The 22,476-nt window shown below is 31.6% G+C and overlaps 4 protein-coding genes across 7 annotated transcripts; 3 read left to right on the top strand and 1 right to left on the bottom strand.

Annotated features, from left to right (window-relative positions):
- Window positions 1–854: 854 nt before the first annotated feature.
- LOC122569193 (tryptophan 5-hydroxylase 1) lies at window positions 855–9,134 on the top strand. Of its 3 annotated transcripts, none has more exons than XM_043729828.1 (15): window positions 855–1,126; window positions 1,192–1,375; window positions 3,336–3,631; window positions 3,759–4,759; window positions 5,055–5,159; window positions 5,477–5,690; window positions 5,960–6,063; window positions 6,440–6,507; window positions 6,599–6,649; window positions 7,240–7,338; window positions 7,418–7,464; window positions 7,552–7,687; window positions 7,853–7,979; window positions 8,218–8,447; window positions 8,586–9,134. In XM_043729828.1, the coding sequence occupies exons 4-15, from the start codon at window positions 4,661–4,663 to the stop codon at window positions 8,926–8,928; spliced, it is 1,623 nt and encodes a 540-aa protein (XP_043585763.1). In that variant the 5' UTR covers window positions 855–1,126; window positions 1,192–1,375; window positions 3,336–3,631; window positions 3,759–4,660; the 3' UTR covers window positions 8,929–9,134. The 3 variants fall into 3 exon arrangements, with proteins under 3 accessions (XP_043585763.1, XP_043585764.1, XP_043585765.1); XM_043729829.1 differs by lacking the exon at window positions 855–1,126 and having other exon boundaries at window positions 1,292–1,375; window positions 3,759–4,573; window positions 4,643–4,759; XM_043729830.1 differs by lacking the exon at window positions 855–1,126 and having other exon boundaries at window positions 1,292–1,375; window positions 3,759–4,573; window positions 4,630–4,759.
- Window positions 9,135–9,511: 377 nt separating this feature from the next.
- LOC122569200 (suppressor APC domain-containing protein 2) lies at window positions 9,512–11,991 on the top strand. 2 transcript variants are annotated; one of them, XM_043729857.1, is made up of 5 exons: window positions 9,512–10,755; window positions 10,971–11,117; window positions 11,190–11,402; window positions 11,469–11,611; window positions 11,691–11,991. In XM_043729857.1, the coding sequence occupies exons 1-5, from the start codon at window positions 9,907–9,909 to the stop codon at window positions 11,695–11,697; spliced, it is 1,359 nt and encodes a 452-aa protein (XP_043585792.1). In that variant the 5' UTR covers window positions 9,512–9,906; the 3' UTR covers window positions 11,698–11,991. The 2 variants fall into 2 exon arrangements, with proteins under 2 accessions (XP_043585792.1, XP_043585793.1); XM_043729858.1 differs by having other exon boundaries at window positions 11,469–11,616.
- Window positions 11,992–12,144: 153 nt separating this feature from the next.
- On the top strand, window positions 12,145–15,377 carry LOC122569210 (platelet endothelial aggregation receptor 1-like). Its single transcript, XM_043729885.1, has 4 exons — window positions 12,145–13,212; window positions 14,589–14,726; window positions 14,876–15,007; window positions 15,251–15,377. Exons 1-4 carry the CDS (start codon window positions 13,164–13,166, stop codon window positions 15,313–15,315), a joined length of 384 nt encoding a protein of 127 aa, XP_043585820.1. The 5' UTR covers window positions 12,145–13,163; the 3' UTR covers window positions 15,316–15,377.
- A 201-nt stretch (window positions 15,378–15,578) lies between these two features.
- LOC122569186 (cold shock domain-containing protein E1) lies at window positions 15,579–22,391 on the bottom strand. Its single transcript, XM_043729813.1, has 11 exons — window positions 22,238–22,391; window positions 19,809–21,092; window positions 19,544–19,723; window positions 19,260–19,450; window positions 18,958–19,168; window positions 18,646–18,875; window positions 18,316–18,577; window positions 18,004–18,240; window positions 17,725–17,930; window positions 17,048–17,632; window positions 15,579–16,958 (listed from the first exon to the last, which is right to left on the bottom strand). Exons 2-11 carry the CDS (start codon window positions 20,202–20,204, stop codon window positions 16,790–16,792), a joined length of 2,667 nt encoding a protein of 888 aa, XP_043585748.1. The 5' UTR covers window positions 20,205–21,092; window positions 22,238–22,391; the 3' UTR covers window positions 15,579–16,789.
- Between the last annotated feature and the right edge of the window lie 85 nt (window positions 22,392–22,476).

Here is a 22,476-nt window from a genome sequence, read left to right as displayed (position 1 = left end):
ACAAGCTAACATTGAATTTATAATTATGGGTATTCATGTTCTAATTATAGACGCACGTCTTCAAAATAGTAACTTTGGTAATATGAGAATGCATAAAACTCATAATTTGACGATCGGAAGAAAAAACGTGCAAGATAAATGTGCATTTTTTAATATAAGAAAATAGATAACAAACTAGACGAAATGCTAAAAATAATTGCAAATGAAATATTGCATTAACTCAGCGTTGATTTTTAATGAATTCCTACCACAAGCGCTTATCTTAAAGTTCAATCCACTTAGAAATTAAGAAAACCGTCATCCATAAATAGATTACCTTTGAACGGGCAAAGTGGTGGCAAGTCAAGAGCGTTAATTTTTTATATTGGTTGGAAAGATGTATAGAGTAGCAAATTCCAGAAGGAAACGTTCTACGTGTCCTACATTCGAATACTATATTCTCGAATTATGTTTGTATGGGGATATCAGAAGTATATTTTAGAACGCATAGTAGTGAAGTATAGACTTAATGAAAACGAACTGTAGTAGAAGGGAAAGTTAAGACGAACGATCCAGGAAGAGTAATTAATGCTGGTTAATCGAGTTAAGGAAGTTGCGAGCGCTTGAAGTTTAGTGAAACACCTTGCGAGCGACCTTGCGTTTCTTCTCGATTTCCTGAATCAGAATCCTTAGCGTTCGAAGATTTCGTTATTTAGTTATATAATATACAATTGGCAAGGAAACAGCACGATAGTTTGCATTCGATCCGCGCCTGAGATTAAATTTGTTCGTAAATCTGCCTATAAAGTAACAACATCGTTCTCAATCTATTTGATTGTAAAATGTTTCCTTTTTTCTATCGTATCTTGACTTTTATTCGTCTTCTCGTGCAGCCTTCATCCTTTGAATCACTCGTTCTGAGAATGCGCTCCAAGAGGATCTTCCTGTCTGCAAACAGCGAATACTCATCGTCTTGTCTTTACTTAGTTGCCTATTTTTCACTAATCGATTAAATGGTTTGGAGAAGCCGATTTGTATTAAGACATCAGTAGAAGAATTAAGAAGAAAGTAGAGACTCAATTTTTATAGGGATACTGATGATAAAATGATGATAACGGGCGATTTTTTCACAATAGGCAGATAAAAAGTTGTGTATTTTACATAATAATGTGTTTATCACTTTTGTACATACTAAAAGCTATATTATTTCAGGATATCGATTATACGTACCACAATAATCCAAGGATCATAACATTTTATGAACATTTAATATCCATAGTAGGATATATTAATTCGATAACTTTGGAATTATCCATTTCCGAAATAACTATTTTAATTGAATTATAGTATATAATAATTAATTGAATTAAGTTGCTGATGACACGGAAAAGAAATGGTATGTAAGCATACAGAAGAAGAAATGAGAAGTAATGATTTTGTTGCATAAGATCTTGTGTCAGGAAGATTACAAAAGCAACAAGTTTGTATCTTCGTTAAAGATGTCTTGCAATATATACTATATTTTTCAAACTTGGCTACAGATTCTAATTTTTACCTTGTTTAATTCGTCTCATTTTAATCTGACACGTTAGAATGATCGAAGAAGTAGGGAAGCAAACTACGACACTTTTTTTGCGATAGAATGTAGTATTTGAAAAAAGTGGTGGAGGTTTAAAGAGACGGTTTCGATGATTAGCCCTCCGTAAGCAAACTGGGTCGTTGACAATCCAAGCGAGATTTCACTCTTGAATTTCTTCGAAAAGAATTCTTATTTCTATTGGGTAAAGTTTCAAATATTTGATTAAACGAGCGATTATAATGTAATATAACGTAATATATATATACCTTGATAAGTATAGACCTCTTATAAGCTTTCCAGACTTTATAAAAACTTGAACAATCAAAAGGATTAGGCTTACATCTAAATGACCCGCTTTGCCAACCCAACCCAATCTTGCTTCTTCCAACGGAGTATTAAATTTATATTACACTAACCATAAATAAAATATTAGTTATATTTAAGAAACCATCGAATTGATCTACGCGTTCAATATTTAAAGTTTACTATAAAAATATTAGGGTGCTTGCATTAATTTTTTATTAAAGTAATATTCATGAAATCGAACAAAATCTATATTATTATCGTAAGTTGTTTGATAGATCCATAAGGACGAAATATATGTATGCATACATGGCTCGCACACCTTTCCAAGGAAGCATATTTATAGATCCTGCCACTAAACGAGAAAAAAGAAGGGGTATCGACCAATTTAATCCGTGTGCTTAGAAAACAAGTTCTTATAATTATATCGTTGATGTTGTACAAAAATTTGTATAAAGGATTTCGTTTCTTAGATGAAGATCGAATTAGTACTTTGTGTTTCAACGATATCTTAGCCTTAAAGTTATTAGTAAAACAACAGAAGCAAATTACAAATGTTGAACTTCGGGCTCAAAGGACGACAGTATGATAAGAGATATCATACTTTGTAGAATCTCTGTGAATGGGAAGTGAATTTGGCGATACGGGTAACGGATGAATAGTACAATAATTACTTATAATCAAACTCATGCTTATACGACACATACTACATGGACCGCCCAAAAATAAAATTTTTATCGAGTACAGAAAGATACAAAAAATTGAGGAATTTAACATAAAATAGGAATAAGTATTTAAGCTGATATTATGACTACAGCACTTATTTTTTTTTGTTACAGTACTATAATTATACATATGTCAATATTTCATAATTATGCAATTAGATGCAAAAAAAGATAAGTATTTACACAAATACCAGAATATCATCTTTTTTTTTTATATCACAAGTATAAATGCATATGTATCTTTATATTTACTCTTATTATAAAGAAATTTTTTAAATATCTATAATAATAATCGCAGAAAACAAGATTAATTAACAATTGTAACAACCATTCTCAGTTTAAATATATGAAACTTAAATATATGAAATACTTACACTCATTTAAATATATGAAACAGCACGGAAGTACCGAAAAGAAACTTTGTAAAATGTAGTAAAATATTTTCTGCAAAAAGCAAAACACTCTTACTAAAAGCTTTCGATTTTTTGTCAAGATTCCATCGGTACTTTTAATTATTCTCGTGTTACTAAAGTAACACAGTCTCAGCAGCTTAGCACTTTAAACAACAGAATGTATCGAAAATCGATGCGACCGATTGTTTCAGCAAAACATTATAACACAGTGTCTCTTATCTACTAGTTAAATCTCGCCATTTATCAATATTGCCTGAAAAAATAATCCAAAAGATATTTTCAGCGACGATTTAGTGACTAGCAGACGGTGCGATAAACGAAAGATTCTCTCCGCAGATCGAACGATACTCTCAATTCTCTTAATGCCAGAGGAACGCTTGGTATAATTCAACAAGGGTGCTAGCTGATAGTCGTAAGTGATGGACATTGGTAATGTGCTGCATCTGCTTTGCCACGAAGCGGAGGAGTGTTCTCGGCTGTTCGAGCTTTTATTAAACAGCCTCTTTGTTCTGTGGAAAAGATACACAAAAGCGAGAATGATTGTCTCGTTGAAAAAAAGAAACGGAAAAGAAAGAAAAAAGTTAAATTCTCCGAAGAAGATTACACTTTTCCAAAAGCACCTCCTCATTTAGGTACGTGGTTCACACTCACTCGCGATATCGTTTCACAATATTTTCACAATCGTGGATTTAGTAATTCACAAATGTTAATAATACGATAAATTGCGTAACATTTTTTATGACACGTTGTCTATTACAGACATATCCTTGCTGATATTTAATAAAAATTGGAACGTGTGCCCCGTCATTAACTTATGACTAACAACATATTTATATATTATATATTTAAACAGAAAAATAAGTATCGAGAAAGAAATCCGAAAAATCTTCGATGATGTAATTGTTACCAGAACAAAGTCAAAGTCGGAGGAAGTATCACGAGTTGCTAAATGAACGTGGAAAAGCATGAACTCGGTAAATCGATGGTCGGATTCGTGTCTTTTCCATGGTAGACTAATTTCACTTGGCCCAGAAACTCTGAGTATAAACGTATCGTGCGGATGGGAGGGAAGAAATCTTTGGAGAATAGCGAAGAGGGGTACCGAAAGAAAAGTATAACATCCCTGTCTCGAAGACCTTGCAATCTCTTCTCCCCATTCACCGTTGCTAGTTCTTGCACCACCCACATTTCGTGGACTCCAGTGACGTCACACAGAATACATTGTGGAACCGGCACAGTTACCGTTAAATGGGGTGAGCCAACACTCCTCTTCAACCCCATGAAAAGTCTTATCCGACCAATGGGGGAACTTCGCACTACTGTGCGTCGACCAATCGCGAACAGATCGTCATTGAGAAGGACACGTACACGGAGGGGACCGAGGTCTTAAGAAGAGCAGAAGACACTGGTACCGGGACACTGTCGCACGCGGTGCTTAGAGGGACGATTCATTGGACTAAAAGCTATTGCCGATTCCGTCGAGAGGAACTGTTTCAGTGTTATCCAAGTTCAACATTTAGATAGATATTTAAATAGAAATACTTACTTGCATCGTTCGATTGATTTTCTTATCGGTGAGCGAAAGTATTATATGTTACAGCAGAGATAGAAAATTTGGTTGAAAAATTAGAAAGTTTGTTCAGTTTGAACCGAGGATCAGTATGAGTGGTTCCGGAAAGGGCCTTCTCGGGGTGTGGCTATACAGAAGAGGCGAACACTGGGCCATTAAAGAAGGAAGTCCCATACATAAGTCGAGCGATGTGCGTTGATTTTGGAACTGTTGTTACAAAATATAAAATGCTTTTTTTAACTCGTTGTTCTTTCTTCTTCGACAAATTCATGTTCCAAGTTTTTTAATTGTTCCAAGCTGGAGCAATCTTTCTAATCCTCCTTTTCTTCAGACTTTTTCTCATACCTATATGTATTTCATTCGTAAGATCATTACGTGACTTAAGGCAATATAGAAAATCGAAGCAAATAACGAGGGAAAAAAGGCGGTTGAGTGTGTGGTAAAAGTTAAACGTAACGCATGGATATGTTCTCTCATTCGTTCAGATCCCCATGGTCGAGCGGAAATCGAACAGCGATAATAAAAGTTCTGTCGTTTTTTCCTTGAAAAACCAAATCGGTGGCTTGGCACGAGCTCTGCAAGTTTTTCAGGTATGATGTTTAACGATATTACACAGGGCATAATATAAGATATCACCCACGTTAGGGTCAGAAAGGAAATAGAATTTTTCTTGCATACGTATAAATAATAATACATTTTTTAGTATGTCATTTTTCATAAAAATATGTTTAAAACATTACTTTTCTTTAAAAATCGATATTTGATTATTTACCAAGTACAGAATCCTTATAGGCAATAAAGATATCTGTAACATCTTTTTAAAGTCTTCTAACATTAGAAACATTAGAATGCGTAAAAACTTTCATGAAAATGTATCAATGTATTTTTAAATCAATATTCCGTAAAGGACCTGGGTGTGAATGTTATTCATATCGAATCACGGAAATCATTGCGTCGCGGTTCGGAATTCGAAATTCTCGTCGATGTTGAATGTGATTCGAAAAGAATGGAACAGTTGACGAGGATGTTGAGCCGAGAAGTCGCCGCCATTAATTTGGCACAGTACGAGCAAACAGGAAATATTCCTCATGCTCCGTCACTTTCCGCCGCTCCGAGTTTTGGTAAGTCATTAATAGATTTTATTTCTTCATTAAATATCGTTTTACATTGTTTAAATTTTGTACTTAAACTTGTAACTTTTTTACTATCAATTAGAAGTTTATAATACCTACTATCAATTTTTACTATAAATTTAAAATTTAAACGATCATTTCATCGAACGATAATTCTTTTAGAGCAATTTCGTTGAATGATTTCTTACAATCAAAATCACTTTCAAATAAAAAACTTTCCTGAATCAACAAGTGCTGTTCATGTTCAAACTTTATAGATTTCAGCGAAGTAGATATGCCCTGGTTTCCACGAAAAATATCGGATCTAGATCAAGCTCAAAATGTGCTCATGTATGGATCCGAATTAGACGCGGATCATCCAGTACGTTTCTTTTTTCAAACACTGTTCTCTCTTGTTAACACGTTGACTGCCAGACGAATTTTCCATGGTTTGCCCAAGGTGCCGACGTGAACTTTTCATTGTGCGATGCATATTATGTTGAAATATTATTTGCAGCAAATAAAATGAGTTATAAAATCATGCTTGAAGCATTTTTCGTGGTGAGGGCCACCGGTGACCCCCCACGACGTTGTGGACAATTATTACGATTGTCCTTTTTTCAAACAATCGAGCTATGTACTTTTAATATTTGCTGCGTCGCCGGTCACCGGTGACTCCCATGACAGTCAACGTGTTATATACGTAGTACCTAAGATATATGCAACATTATATAATACGTTTAATTCGATATTTCCAGGGCTTTAAAGACCCGGTGTATCGTAAACGTCGTGTGCAATTTGCGGATATCGCAAACAATTACAGATAGTACGTTAAAAAAAAATCAATGATCTTTTACGAAAAAAAATATAATTATTAATTACGATATAGAACACTACTAACATTAATTTTCTTTTAGTGGTCAACCAATTCCTCGCGTTCAATACACGCCAGAGGAGATCAGAACTTGGTTCGTAAATTGATATCATTGCGTTACGTATTTTCTTTTTTTTTATTTGTTAAAAAGATGTTTTAACATTGTTTCGATAAAAATAAATACGTTCGTTGTGTGTATGAAGTTTTTGATAAAACTTTCGCTCATTGCAAGAAATCTTCGTACGTGCTTCGACAAACATGAAAGCAATCTATGACGGAGAAGAACAAATTCTTTTGATAACTTCGCAAGATTTCCCTTCAGTTACGAAACGATATCCTAGTTCTACCAATATAACAAGGAAAGTTTCAACTTCACTCGTCGCCTATGCGACGTATGAATCAGCCAAGATTGGCCCGCGTTGAATGCACTCCTTAATTGTCCTTATTTAATTTATCCTCGCGATCTTCGAGTGACTTCCCTAATACGATTTTCTCCAGATGTGTATACGAGAAGCGTGGATAAGTAATCTAGTTTCGTTGAAACCTACGAGACATATTCAAGAATGAGAAGGTTTAACACCAATTAATTTAAAACTTAACATCATCGTTAACAGTATTTATAAATAATTCTTTGCAATTTTATATTCTTAAATTTTATCAATGAATAACATTCGTTTTCTATAGGGGAACCGTTTTCCGCGAATTGCATCAGCTTTATCAGAAACATGCTTGTAAGGAATATCTGGAAAATTGGCCAAAACTGGAGAAATACTGTGGCTATAGGTAAAAAGATTCTTCTGAGGATTAAATCAAATGATATCAAACATAATTAATTTAAATAAACTTCATATTTGATCTACAGAGAGGATAATATACCACAGTTGCAAGATGTAAACGTTTTCTTGAAGCGTAAGTATACGATTAATGATAATAGAATTATTTTAATTTGAAATGAATGAAAAATAAACGAATACAATTTATCTATGATACTATTAGGAACAACTGGATTTCAACTTCGACCCGTAGCAGGCTACCTTACACCAAGAGATTTTTTGGCCGGTCTTGCTTTTCGAGTATTTCATTGTACACAATACATTCGACATTCGTCCGATCCTTTTTATACGCCTGAACCGTGAGTAATTTAAAATTGTATAAATCATATCAAATAACGGATATAAATATGTTGTACACACAGCAAATAAATAAAATAGATAAAAGTAAAGCTAGATGAACTTAAAGGATAAAAATAAAGCTGTATTTTTCCTTTTTTCTTTTAACTCTATTGAATTATTTATAGGGACTGCTGTCACGAATTGTTAGGACACATGCCGCTTCTGGCGAATCCAAGTTTCGCACAATTCTCGCAGGAACTTGGACTTGCTTCGCTTGGAGCTTCGGACGAGGACATCAATAAATTGGCAACTGTAAGTGTTCTATGCTCCAGGTAGTTTCTTACTTTCATCAAAAATTTATAGAAGCTCATTTCACGAGTGTAAAGAACCTCATATTAAAGAAATTAATATTTATAAATAAGAAGAAAATTCAGGAAACAAGAAGATTGTATTTTGTTTCAAATTTTTATTTTATATGATTGTATTTTAGCTTTAACTGTAGAAGTCATTAACTATGTTGAGCTCGTCCTTGTTTTATTTTTGTTTTTAGCTCTATTTCTTTACGGTGGAATTTGGATTATGCAAGCAAGATGGTATACTTCGCGTTTACGGAGCTGGTTTATTGTCTTCTGTCGCGGAACTGAAACATGCTGTGTCCGTTCCCGAGAAGACGTTCCGATTCGATCCAGAAGTGACTTGCAAGCAAGAATGCATCATTACCGCGTTTCAAAATGCGTACTATTACACGGATAGCTTTGAGGAAGCAAAAGAAAAAATGCGGTAATGTTGTACATACTTTATTCGTCTGAAATTCTAAAATATTAAAATATAATAAAAATATTCCGAAATTCTAAAATATTGAAATAAAAATACAATAAAAAAGAAGATTGTGAAAGGAATATCAATTTCTGCTTTTAGAGCATTTGCGAACCAAATACAACGACCATTTGGATTACGCTATAATCCCTACACTCAATCAGTGGAAGTTCTCACGGACGCTCAAAAAATCACGGCGGTAGTCAGTGAACTTAGGGGTGACCTCTGTATCGTCTCAAATGCCCTAAAGAAGATACACGAACAGGATGATACGGTGGACGTTGAGAGGATAACAAGCCTTTTAACTCAAGGTATCGAATTACCTCAAGATTCTTCGTCTTCTGACAGCGATGTTGATAGAAGTCCTAATGTCGAGTCGCCTGAGAAACCAATAAAAAATCAGAATAAAAACTATTCTTCTGACAATATTGTTGTTAACTCATAAACGTTATTTCTGTAAACGTAGTATACGAATAGAACTATCAAAATTAGAAATTATGATTATACGTATATAATTATAGAGTTTAGCAATATGTATATGAAATATGCACAGTTGTCTATGCTTGTAGAAAACGATATTTAAATTAGAAGATTACTAAAGTTGCATTAAGTAGAATGAAAATGAATAAAAAATTATATGAAGTATAGTAATCAAAAGTTTTAATATACTAACATATTTACTTTCATCATGAAATATCCTGTTATGTGTGAATCATATTGTTTTAAAAAACTCGTCTGATTTTCTCTTTGATACGGTCTATAACTTTTTTAATATTAACAATTATTTTTTTTTGTTTTATCGAAATCCCTGCGACAAATACGTATCAACAATCGATAAATAAAATTAAAAAATTTATAGTTAGCATCTTATTTCTTTTATTTATCAAACATCAAAATATCATGATTATTTTTGTAATGTATTAATTTCATATATTGTTTAAGTTATATATGTATATATTATGCATATATAAATTAAATATCATACTTTAAGAACTGTTTCTATGAGTAAAATAACTGTAGTACGTTCTAGATAGATTCGTACTTCGACACACCTGTTTCATCTGTTGCGTTCATATTTAGTTGCATACAATCGAAGGTTTAAAGAGGTTATCAAAAAGTTAACTGTTAATAAAATACAAAAAAGGAAAATGTATTCAAAACGCCTTAAGTGTATTCATATTTGGCACAAATAACTCTACTAATAATTTGGTAGTACACTTTAATAAATGTTAAATAAACGAAAAGATATTTATCAGATGAATGAAACAATATTTAATTAATGAAATGACTAATCGGACAAATATTCCTTAAAAGAAACAATGTTATACCTTCCACTACCAGGAAGGTAATATATGAGTCTGGAATATTTAAATGAATGTATGTTTTCTTAACAACTATATTTTAAATACGCTTGCATATAAATATGGCGCAAATACAAACTTCGAGCGCGGATGGACTACCAAAGCACTTTGTCAGCGCTATGCGTACACTTTTTGATATAATGGATGATCAAAATACAGGGTTTGTAAAATTTTCTGATATTGAAGGCAGATGGCAAGATGATGGAACGCAAGGTCTACCAAAAGGTGTTTTGGACAGCCTTAAAAAAGTCACTCCACCTAATGGATTATTGTCTTTTGAAAGATTTTGTACAGGACTCAAGATATGTTTGCTACAAATTCAAACAGATGGTGATTCTAAAAAACATGATGGTCAACCAAATAGACCGCCATCTGCTCCAATACTTATACCTGATAATCAAAATAAAACAACATGGACATCTCCAAATACAGCAACTATTAGGCCAAATAATGCTATATCACAGCAACGTACCTTAAGCATGCCACAGTTATTAGCAGGTCGAAAAGATGTTAATCATACACACTTAGAATTAATGGATAGTAGAGGTGGTCCTGAATTGAAGCTAAATAAGGCATATGGACCTCCTAAACCTCCACGGATGGGTGCTGCATTAGAAGCTAGAACTATTAATTCAGAAAGAAATTTTGACAAATCTGAAATTCGAACTGTATTACAAAATTGGCAGATGGGTTTGTTAATGAATGATGATAAAGCTATAGAAAAAAGACAATTACCAACGATAAATTATAGATCTGACACTAGAACATTATTAAGACCAACCAGAGTATTGGGAGATGGTAAAGCAGTTGAGTTGCAAAATAATCAAGTTGGCTTACAGCCTAAGAAACCATTAAATAGACGCAGAGAACCCAGGCGTCATACGTTGCAGAATGGTATTGATTACAATATGGTAAAGATATTCTTCTCTGGGATTCCCAACTAACGATTGGTGATTGGTTTTGGGTATGCATGAAATTTGGTGATTATTAACATGTAGACCATAATACAATTTATACTAAATTCAGCATAGTATATAATATATTTATATTATATTTTAATACATAGTTGGGAAGCCTGTTTCTTAATTTTTAACAGCAGTAACTATTTGATAGCTCTCTTTTTTAGATGAAAAGAATGAAACAGATTGAACAAGAGAAAGATGTATTACTTCAAGGTCTAGCTGCAGTTGATAAAGCTAGAGAATGGTATTTGAAACAAATATCTGCTACTCAGGAAAAAATTAAACATCTTGGGCGTATGGGATCTCATGTGGTATCAAATATGCTTTCCAACTTTATAAAATTATCTGAAATATTCTGTGTTAACATGTATGATTTTATTTAGGAACAATGGACAGAGGCACAGCAAGAACGTTTAGAATTACAACGTGCTCGTGTCTTAGAAGTCAACAGACACTTAGCTGCACTAATAAGTAGTTGGGAACGTGGTGGACTTCCTCTTCACATGAATCTTGCGTTTCTTAGCACTCCTACATCGACCCAACTTCAGCAGGATATATTATCTAGGTTAAAGCAACAGAATCATAGATTAACAGAGGTAAATTAAATAAATATATATATAATTAATAATATATTTAATTCACATTTGGTGATTAAAAATTAGGAAGTCAGTAAAAAAAGCCAACGGATAGCATTACTTGAACAAGAAAAGGACAACTTGGTACGAGAATTGTATAATAGACAAAGTGGTATAGTTCAATCTAGAAGAGCAACAATGATTCATGAACAACATGATCAAACATTCATGTAAGGTACTAACAGTTAATATTTTAATTCTTTTATGTATAACATAAAATTATATTTTACATAAATATTGTTCTTTTAGAATATAAATAAACAAGAAGATTTGCCTTTAATGATATAATGAATTACATGCAAAATATCAGATACACATATATTTAGGAAACTAATTAAAATCATTGTTATAAACTTTTATATCTGTTATATGTGTTGAAATATTTTAAATATCTGCATAAAACATGAAATATTTGTGTGAAATATTCACAGTACTAATACTCGAATGTACTTATACACTGTAAATGAAGTCTTAAAATTTTCATAATCCGTCCAAGTCTCAAAAGAGAGATTATGTTCTTCTCTAATAAATTATTATTCTAATTAATAAATTTCCTTGACCTAATTTTTTATTTTATTACGATATCATAATCTTAGTTTATACGCAAAATTAAATATGTTCGTATTACATTTTTGAAACTGATTATCCTTATCTTATAAACAACTATCCATAAAAGAAAATTGAACAAATAAATTATACATGTTCCGTACTGTAAACTGTAAGCTACATCTACTTCCGGAATTGTGACTGTACGTGTCAAATGTTATCGAACTTTAAAATGTGATAACGTACTTCCCTAACCGCCCAGCGTTATTATTGACACTAAATTTACTTAAAAAAATAAGTGTCATTGCAAAAATGTACAATATAAGAGAAATATGTTAAAAATTAACGTTTGTTGACATTCTATTTCAACTATAAAAGATATTTTAGTTACTTACAAAAATAAAGAACTAATAATGTTTTCTGCCGACCATGTGTTCTGTTTAGAAAAACATGTGCGGTATCATATAACGGACTGGGGCTAATCCGACCGATATAACGTTCTGTATACCAATATAACGTTCCGTAAGTCTCGGGTCATACTAGTTCGGAATTTCAAGACCTCTCTCGTTATTTTATCTAAAATAATATATAAATGCACAAATAAACAATATTGGTAATAAAAAATTGTAACAAATTTTGCAAAAATACTAAATTTAAAATTAACTGAACAAAAATCATTAATATAAATAATAATTCATATCGGTAGAACAAATGAAATTATAAATCTATATGTATATGTTTGTTAGAAATATATTATGTGTGGTCAGTGGCTTATTTTACACCCCACGCATGGTTCTTTAGCTTAGTAGAGTCTGGTGAGTATACTAGCTAAGCGCGTTAGTCCGCATTTAGTTAATAGTCATAGTCATAAAGAGGCAGTTGTCTCTGCAGCTGTCTGGAGTCGGCTAGTCGGAGTTCAGTTCGGTTGACGCGTTCAGCGAGTATAGATGCTAGCTGACATAGGGAACGTTGCATTGGAGCACAAATTTTATCCTCGCGATAGTGAATGTGTAAAGAACCCCCTTTTAACGAACGACCTTTAACCCTACTGAGTTCAAGTAATAGCCTAGCTGCAGGCGCTGGTCGTCGATCTCTGTCTTCTGACATCTACAATTATCTGGATTATCGTTATCGGAACAGTTCTCCCCCGGATTTTGTGAGAGCTTTAAGCCCATCATGCTACCAAGACTGATACTACCAATAATTCTGCTACTCGTTATTATAGGTACGAACACGTTACTTGCGTTTCACTAGAATTTTCATACTGATTAAACATATCAGAGAGGATCGAGAAATCGATATTTCGCTTACGGTAACGTAATTTATATGGTGGTATGTTATCACTATGAAAACTTTTCTTCTAATTTAATCAGCATATTGCAACTGTATTTTATCATTTCATAATAACTTACTTCTGCATGCGTGTCTTCATCAATTGTATAAAGATGAGCTTAAGAAATACAAAAATTACGTTAATAAATTTTTAAATTTGAAGGCGATAGATTTTATTTTAAGATTATGGAAAAGTTATTTTCGTATGATACTATTTGTACTACTTTCCTTGAACGACGTTGATTTAAACGTTGGATAGTGACTCTCTAATAGTAATTTGCGTAAGATAAAATAAATGCAACCGTTCTGTTAAAAGAAACGTCTCGGTTCATTCACCGAGTAGACAGATAATGTGTCACGATAATAAAGCGTACTTTCAATGATGTACATTCCGCGTTTCTTCTCGATTGTACCTTATGAAATATGTTTACAATTAAATTTCGTCTTTTGCATGAATAAGAAAGAATATATTTAAGCATGAATTCATTTATAGAAGAAAATAATAGTAATTTAGGATGCATACCCGAAAATCAATTAACCCGCGCAGACATGCTTTATCTCGTTAAATGTTTATCAATCTAGACAAGTGGGAAGTGCAGTGGACACATCCGGTACAAATATGTAGTTGCCTCTGGCAGCGTGTTTCTTCGTAGCATTATCTTTTCAGGGTAAATAAACTACAGATATATTCACTGCAAACAGAAAATGTTGTAGAAAATGTGCAATTTATAACTTATTGTTTCAATATTTATCGCATTATTTCGTAATATAAAATTATTTTTATTACTAATAAAGTTTGTTCTATTTCCAAATGAATATTCATTTAATTTCATTAAGTTTTAATCCACTTAGTTATATTAAATGTTACATAATTGATTTCATATAGAGTCTTATTTATCATCTACTGATAGAAGTGATATTCTTTTATGCTATTGTCATTTAATCCGATGGTAAACGTTTTATATTTCGCTTATTGTTGTTTCCAGAATCACACATAAAATACAATATGAATATTGTATTAAATTATATATTTCCGTACTACTCTTAATATGTATTAAATTATATATTTCCATACAATTCTTAATAAAAGAAGAGAACTAAAAAATTAACTACTTTGTGTCTTTTTTATAGTTTAAATGGTATACATATTGATATTTATGAGAATAACATAAAAGATACGACGAATAGTTAGAATTTGATTATTATGTGTGCTGTATCATATTGTTATATGTATATTTACTAAGTACTTCAATTTGGTTTAAATAATAGGCACATTATCAAAAGCTTGCGATTTGGATCAAATGCAATATGGATGTCGTATCTATAATGCACAATGCAGATGCGGTTACGGTTGTTCTTCTGAATACAGATATAATACTAACGAAGATTGCAAAGAAGCGTTAAGAGGTAATAACTTACCTGTTAATTTCATCCACGATATTAAATATCACTGTTAAACTTGTTCATAGATACTTAAACGAATACATATAAGTGTCCAATATTAATACTGAGAGAATTAACTGATTGCTTTTCATTATTTTATTATTATTTTTTAGGTAGGCGTAGTGATATATGTTATAGATCGAAACCTTGTTTGAATGGAGGATCATGTTTGCAAATATCATCAGATCCTGGATTTAAATGTCGCTGCGAAGGAACTGGTTATTACGGACCACATTGTGATAAACGTTAGTAATTATTATCATCGATAAGTAATGATTATAATTATAAACTTTGCAGACATATATTTTGCTAACTAATTGATAATTATTCAATTCGGTACTAAACACAACCTGCTCAATTTTCAATTATTTAAAAATGCTAATAATATATTATTTAAAATTGAAGTATTGTTTTGATATAAAATTGAATAAGTCTAGTAAGTAGAAAATATAACAAAACATTTTTTAATAAAATGATACATTTTGCAGCTTGCCCAGGACCAAATAACCAACGTTTCCGAGGACCATTTCCTTACGAGTGTGTTGTAATTTAATTTGTAATTTACCTTCTTTTAATCTATCAAAAATCAAATACATATTAAGTACAAAAAATAAACATATTTTGCGAAAATTTACACATCTTTGTACATACATAATAAATACATTGTATATATGATAATCGTCTTGTTACTAGAAATATTTTAAAAAATTATTAAAATACTACTTACAAATAATACTCATTAAAAAAATTATAATCTATAGAAATCTCAATAATTTACGTATTATTTAAATCTCTGAGATTCATAGAAAGAAGATATATCTGATATTTTCACTGTTTATTCATCAATAATTTTACAATATGTATGCACATGATGTGTTGGATCCATGAGTTTTTGACAAACGTTTAGTTTGTGTCGTGCTTGCGTTAATGCAAGTTGTTATTTTACTCCTTTCCTATTTTCTACATAATGCCACGTGTGCCTCGCTTGCTGTTTCTGATGGCAGAACTTATAAAATGCAATTTTCTTATTCTTCGCATAAGTACTTTTTGTAATTTTTTGTATTATATATCGACTGAATCCGTAATACTAGTTTGATTTTATAACACGAGACTGCATCAGGAACTTAACGACATGTATATATATTTATATGTTATATATTATCTAGGACAAACAATTGGCCAGTTGTAACTTTTTTTACAAATTCATAGACATTTTCTCCTCAATAGAGTAACATGTTACAATAATTTATATAGTAGAAAACACATGTCTGCTTCTTCCATTAAAAAATTATGTAAATTCACAAATTTTAGCAAATAATACGAATGCGTCTTCTTCGGCTTTTTTGATTATATGGCCAATTAACATTATCACATATGCCATGTATTGCATATGATTTCATTTCCGACTATTATACATTATTTTAACTGATCGCAATACACATTACGGGTAAAACAAATATTCTAAAGAAAATAATATAAATAAAGATTTTATCAACATGTACGTATATTTTTATAAAGACAGACGGGACATTATCTTTGAACGTTACAAACAGACAGGTTGTCAAACAGTTCAATGTTAAATTATTTTCCAATCTATAACTGTACCTATAATAAACTGAATGAAGGAAATATCTTAAAATTTTTTATTGAAAAGAAAATGTAGTAATTAAAAGTTTTAATAATATTTCGTAACCATTGTTCACAATTATAAAAATCTACATGCTTTTCGAAAAAAAGATTTTCAGTAAATTTTTTAAAGAAATTGAAATGGTTCAGACAAACTGCCTTTCTGATTATCTTTATACTTTATAAGATGATAAAATGACTCGTTGTGTTTTATTTTATATTCTTTCCTCAACAAGAAAATCCAATTGATTATTATCGTTATTATTGTTGTCACATTAGTCTCAATTTGGCAAATGTTTACGATGCTTATAATAATAATAATCTCGGTACCGAAGTGTATGGACTAAAAACAAGTAATGTAGATTACAATTTGGATAAGCAATAATCCTTTCAATACGACATTACTCTTGGATGGCACCAGGGGTATGCTGGGATCTTTCCTGACTAAATCCACGTGTGCCGTCTGGCCCTCTTGGTTGTCTAACTATTGTTAATTTAGGACCTGTGTCTTCCAAAGATGTAGTACGTAAACGGCTGATCAAACGTTCGGGTCGTTGTTGAACTGCATCACTGTATAATAAAGATAATAGAATGATATATCAATTAATCAAGATATTAACGAAAAGAAAATATTTAAGTAAACAATTTAAAAAATTCACCTTAATCGCGTTACATTGCATGCAGACGATTTACCAGTACGCTGATTCGTAATCAGAACGAATTCAACCTGATCTCCTGGTTGAAGTATTGCATGATCTCGAACTTCGCTCATGTGGAAAAATAACTTCTTACCCTCATCAACTTCATAAGCAAGAAAACCGAAAGGACCTTTCACTGCATCAACTGTTGCTCTCCTCTTTTTCCTAACTGCTACGATATTACAGGCGTGGCCTGCCGAATCAACCTGTAATTGTACCGGATCACCAGCTTGTAATAACTCGCGTTTGTTGACAAGTCCCATAATTCTGAATTCATATTCCGGAGTATCTTCGTCTTCATTAGCGGCATTTATCTTTATTAAACCAGCATACTCTGCCTGGTCAGGATTTGCACTTCGTAAAGGTCTTATAACCGTTCCATCAAGTACTTCGCTAACTGGTGTTGGCCTAGGAATGCTTCCACGAGGTAGCAATGTGACGTATTCCGCGGCTACGCAACCACCATTACCTCTAGTATTTCCAGAACTGATCGTACATTCAATATCAGCTCCTACTTCCAAAGCTCCTACATCCCCTTCAAAATTGCTAGAAAATAGAAATGATAAAAATGTAAAAAGATGATAAAAATATAGACATATAATAATATTTTCTTAAATACGTATATGTTAATTATTCACCTGAAGTGAAAAAATATTTCTTTATCGTGATTTACAGTCTCAATAAAACCAAATCCATCTTTAAGTGCAGCAATGAAACCTTGACAAACTTGATCATTCAATTTTTTGTTGCCATTTTGAGTTTTTTCACCAGAAGAGTTCACTAGAGATATGTCAACTGCAACAAGTTCTTTATTTCGTTTTACTTGACAGATACTAAATTGAACCTGAAACACTAATACTTTAAAAGAAATGCATTAACAAAATTAGAATAGTACATACATATATATATTAATATACCTTGTCACCAAGTCTTGGAATATTCTTAGGATCACAATCTTTACTAAAGAAAATAACGCTCTTTTGTTGATTTTCTTTTGTATATCCAATAAGACCAGGTACAACGCCATTTATACCCTGAATTATAGTACCCAATAAATCTTTTTCTATAATTGTTTCAAATTGGACTGTACCAGCTGGTAAATGCATCAACCTAATTGCACTTTGTCGATTGTTTGAAAATGAAGAGGATGGGTCCTAATATAAAGATAATTAATTAAAATATATTTAAAATGTTAAAATAATTTCGAAAAATATGTATATCATACTTACTTGAATTACTGTGAATTCGACCTCATCTCCTACACTAATTTCTCTATCAACATCCAAGACTTCATTAAAGTGGAAAAAAAGTCGTGTATCTCGATCTACACAACGAATAAAGCCAAATCCATCTTTGAGTGTAACTATAATGCCTTGTTCTCGTCTTTCACCGGATACAGTAAAAGATTCAGATAACAATAAAATTTCAGTAGCTCTCTTGAGTTGATCTCTAGTATCTGTAGCAATACGAAATTGGACCCAGTCCCCATGTCTACAAACATAAAGACATAATTATTTCAATGAAAAATAAAAATGAATAAAAATATTCTATAAATATACCTGAGAGTAAAATCTCCTTTTTGATCTTTATCACCAAAAGGAATCTCAACTTCAGAATGCTGTGTATCTCTATATCGAATTCTTCCAGGCAATGGATCATTTTGATGACGAGCTGCAGTGCCCCTTTCCAGAGGTTTCAATACTTGTCCTTTTACTACTTCATTGCTAACTTCTTCAAAAACTATTGAACCAGGTGGTAGCTTAGTAATATTACAAGCTACTTCTTTTCCCTGAAATATTAACAATAATTAAATTTATCTCAACGAAACGCGCACGATCATTGTTCATGTAGAATGAAGAAAATATTTATACATTTCGTATTTGTATTGTAAATTCAACGTCATCTCCTAGTCTAAGTTCTTCTTTCATAGATTTAGCTTCGCTAAAGTGAAAGAAAATTTCCTTAACTACGTCAGCACGTTCAATGAAGCCGAAATTTTCTTTCATCGAGCATACAACTCCACGATAGCGAACTGGACGCGTTGGGTTTTCCAACCTTACATGACATGCACCCAAATTTCCACTGTAATTAGCAGTATTGCATTAACTCTGTATTCTGCGACAATTTATAATGTATAAATATAATAAAATTTGATAATAAATAAATGATTTACCGTTGAGTCTCAGCAATTTGAAATGACACTCTGTCACCAGCACGCAAAGTAACATTGCCTTCAACATCATCCTTCGTATATGGCAGAAAAAAACACTCTCCACGATTTTCATAACTGATACGTCCTTGTGTATCACCATTTGTATGCAATTCTGTTGTTACATTTCCAAGTACTCTTTCTTCATTTAGCACCTGTATCATATATTTATGTGATTCAGTACTCTTTGTATATTATATTTAATACTTTAGATCATTTTTGTGTAAATATATTAATGATATACTAACCACTTCTGGAGCAATCTTACTAACAATACTAGCAATAGGTTTGCCTGTCCGTCGATCATAAGTCATTTCAAATTCAACGGGATCTCCAATTTTTAAGTGTTCTATATTACCACTAAATTGGCTAAAATGAAAGAACAACCTTGCTTGTCTTTCGCAGCATTGTATAAATCCATATGAATGCTAGAAGAAAATAATAGTATTGTAATTATTATATGGTAAAACAAATATTAAAAAGCTAATAAAGAATAAGTAACAACATCCTTACTAATAATTTTTCGATTATTCCAGTTTCTCGAGGTCCTTGATTCTCAAATTGATCTTGATAAGTAGAATTATTTGTTGTTGGCTCTTCTGTATAGCCAGTACTTCCTTCCATTCCTGTAAATGTTCCAAAAGGAAATCTGGTAACTTCATTACGTGACATTTTAGTATTGGGATAACCAGCATATTGTATAGAATTTTTTCCATTCCCAGGAGGTGAATCCATCATATAATGATCACCACTATGATTGGTACCATTTCTGTAGATATTGGTTGTTGGTTGATGTGATCCCGTTATAACTTTGGAACTTGGTATAGTCATAGACTTGTAATCAAGTATTGCAGGGTCAGAGTTCATGATTGGCGGCTGGAACGTTTTCCACTGAGGATTTTTGGACATTGTCTCGAATTTGCAGAATTTTAAATGTAATCTTTACGTATAAGTTTTCCTCTTTTCTTGAAACAATTACTTAATTTCTTTTATGTTCACTTCTGTTTCACCACAATATATATTTATATATATATACTTATATTTAGAAATTTTTAGTCTTTTCAATTATTTAAGTGTTAACATAGATATCACAGAACGGTTCTTGGTACCTTATATCTTCATTCACTATTATAATGTTACAAGAACTTAATACAGAGGAAGAGAGGCTCTTTAAAATGCTGCAGAAATGCAGGCTCCTTTGTGACCAAGAAGTGGAAGGAAGGGTTTGAAAGTATTTTGACGTTTGTCATAAATTATTTATAAGAGAGTACCCAGGCAACTCTGTGCAAAATTGGCACTCTTTAAATACGAATACAAGTGTTTTATTAGTCAAGAGCAGCACAATCTCAGCCGCAATCACAATCACGGTCACTTTATAGCTCACCTAACTCTTTCTCACAAAGCTTGTGTACACAATATACAAATGAACAATATAGTTAATGTTGATTTACGAATTAATACAAGTACAAAATTCTTAGCACGTCATAGACCATTGATACTTTCCATATATGTATGCACATGTTATAACTGTTTGATATTTACTCAATTTAGCGTACACTAGAACAACTGTGTTCCTTTTAAACAGCAGTCATCCTTTATAAAAGGAGTAAATCAAAAAACATAGGAGATTTAAAAGATAAATGTTGACTTGAAAATCCTCAGATGTCTTCAATGCGTGCTGAGTGTGATTGTGTTGTTCCAATATTTCTATGTTAGCGTTTCTTTCTTCAGCATTTAATTATGGAATTTACAGTGAGCCTTGGTTTCAAAAATGTCCTAAACTAACAATTACACAAGCTGAAATAAAAAACATTTATTTAATTAATATAATCAAGCACACATTAGAGAAATAGAAATGTATTATCATAATGATTATGAGCTTTATGAAAATAGTAATAAGTAATTACTTTTCCTTTTAATACTTAAAAAAACATCTATAATAATATACTAAGTTATATGATTATATCTAAAGAAGATTCTTTATGTTAAAATAAAAAAATAAACATTATCGTTTATGTATCTTAGATAAAGTATTATACGTTTGTAGTAATACATTATTTTATAAACATATTGGAATGTAAAATTAAATTATTTGTTTCTTATTATGATTTTAATTTATAAATATAAACCTTTATAACATGCAAAATTAAAAAATTCTATTAGCTATACATATCATAATTCAGAACAGAGGTGTTATTCTAACTAAAGTAAAAAAATTGTTATCAGAAATAAAAAGAATAATATCTCATTTGTATATATAGGTTATTATATATATTTTTCATCCTACAATATTCAAATATATATAGCATTCTAAAATATATTTCTTGTGATCTATTTGTGGTTACATATGAGATAAATAAGATATTTACAATAATTGACTGCCAGTTTGACATTGACTTTTTATACTCCAACTGGCACTGTTTCTTCATTGTCTTTTATTTATTTTTCGAAATTTTACTCGTATTCAAAGTCTCATTTATCAATATGATGCAATTAGTCAAAACATCGTTATCATTAATTTATCATTTAAATCATAATTCTCGAACTTTACTGTAAATGGGATGCAATACTTGGACACCCACATGAAAATGTTTGAAATATATGTAACAATATAAGCAATTACAAGTTTCTTTAAAAAGTAAATAAACAGACGTTTCATTCAACGGAATTTCATGCGAGATAATATTGAATTCAATATAACGGTAACTGTTTGTAGGATGTATCCAAACAAAAATCTGAAATATTGTACATGCTCGCCAGTTACGAGATTCTAATTTTTTATGAGGTCACTCGTTTCTTTGGATATCATAATGATTTATCAAAGTCCCGTATGCATATAAAATATATATACAATTGTCAGGAAGCAAATAATTCTGCTAATTATAAATGTTTCATTGCAAAGCTCATAATCGAATAGCTTTAAAAAGATTTATAAAACTCACCACGACACAGCACAGCACTGACGACATGCCGCCATGTTGAATGTCAACATTCAGTATTCACATACAAAACAGGAGCAACTACAGAGTGACTACAGCTAAAAATTTGGGTTCATAGCCATCTGGTAATATTGCTACAAAAACAATTATTCGCTAGTCCTATTAACCGTAGAAAACTATAAATCTATATTTAAAAGCTAATAAATTTAATAAAGAATAAATAATTGGTTGATTATAGAAAT

Source organism: Bombus pyrosoma, linkage group LG7 (genome assembly GCF_014825855.1).
Source record: "Bombus pyrosoma isolate SC7728 linkage group LG7, ASM1482585v1, whole genome shotgun sequence".
NCBI classification, from domain to species: domain Eukaryota; kingdom Metazoa; phylum Arthropoda; class Insecta; order Hymenoptera; family Apidae; genus Bombus; species Bombus pyrosoma.
The sequence above is the reverse complement of the archived record's forward strand: the minus strand, read 5'-3'. Positions and strand labels throughout refer to the sequence as shown.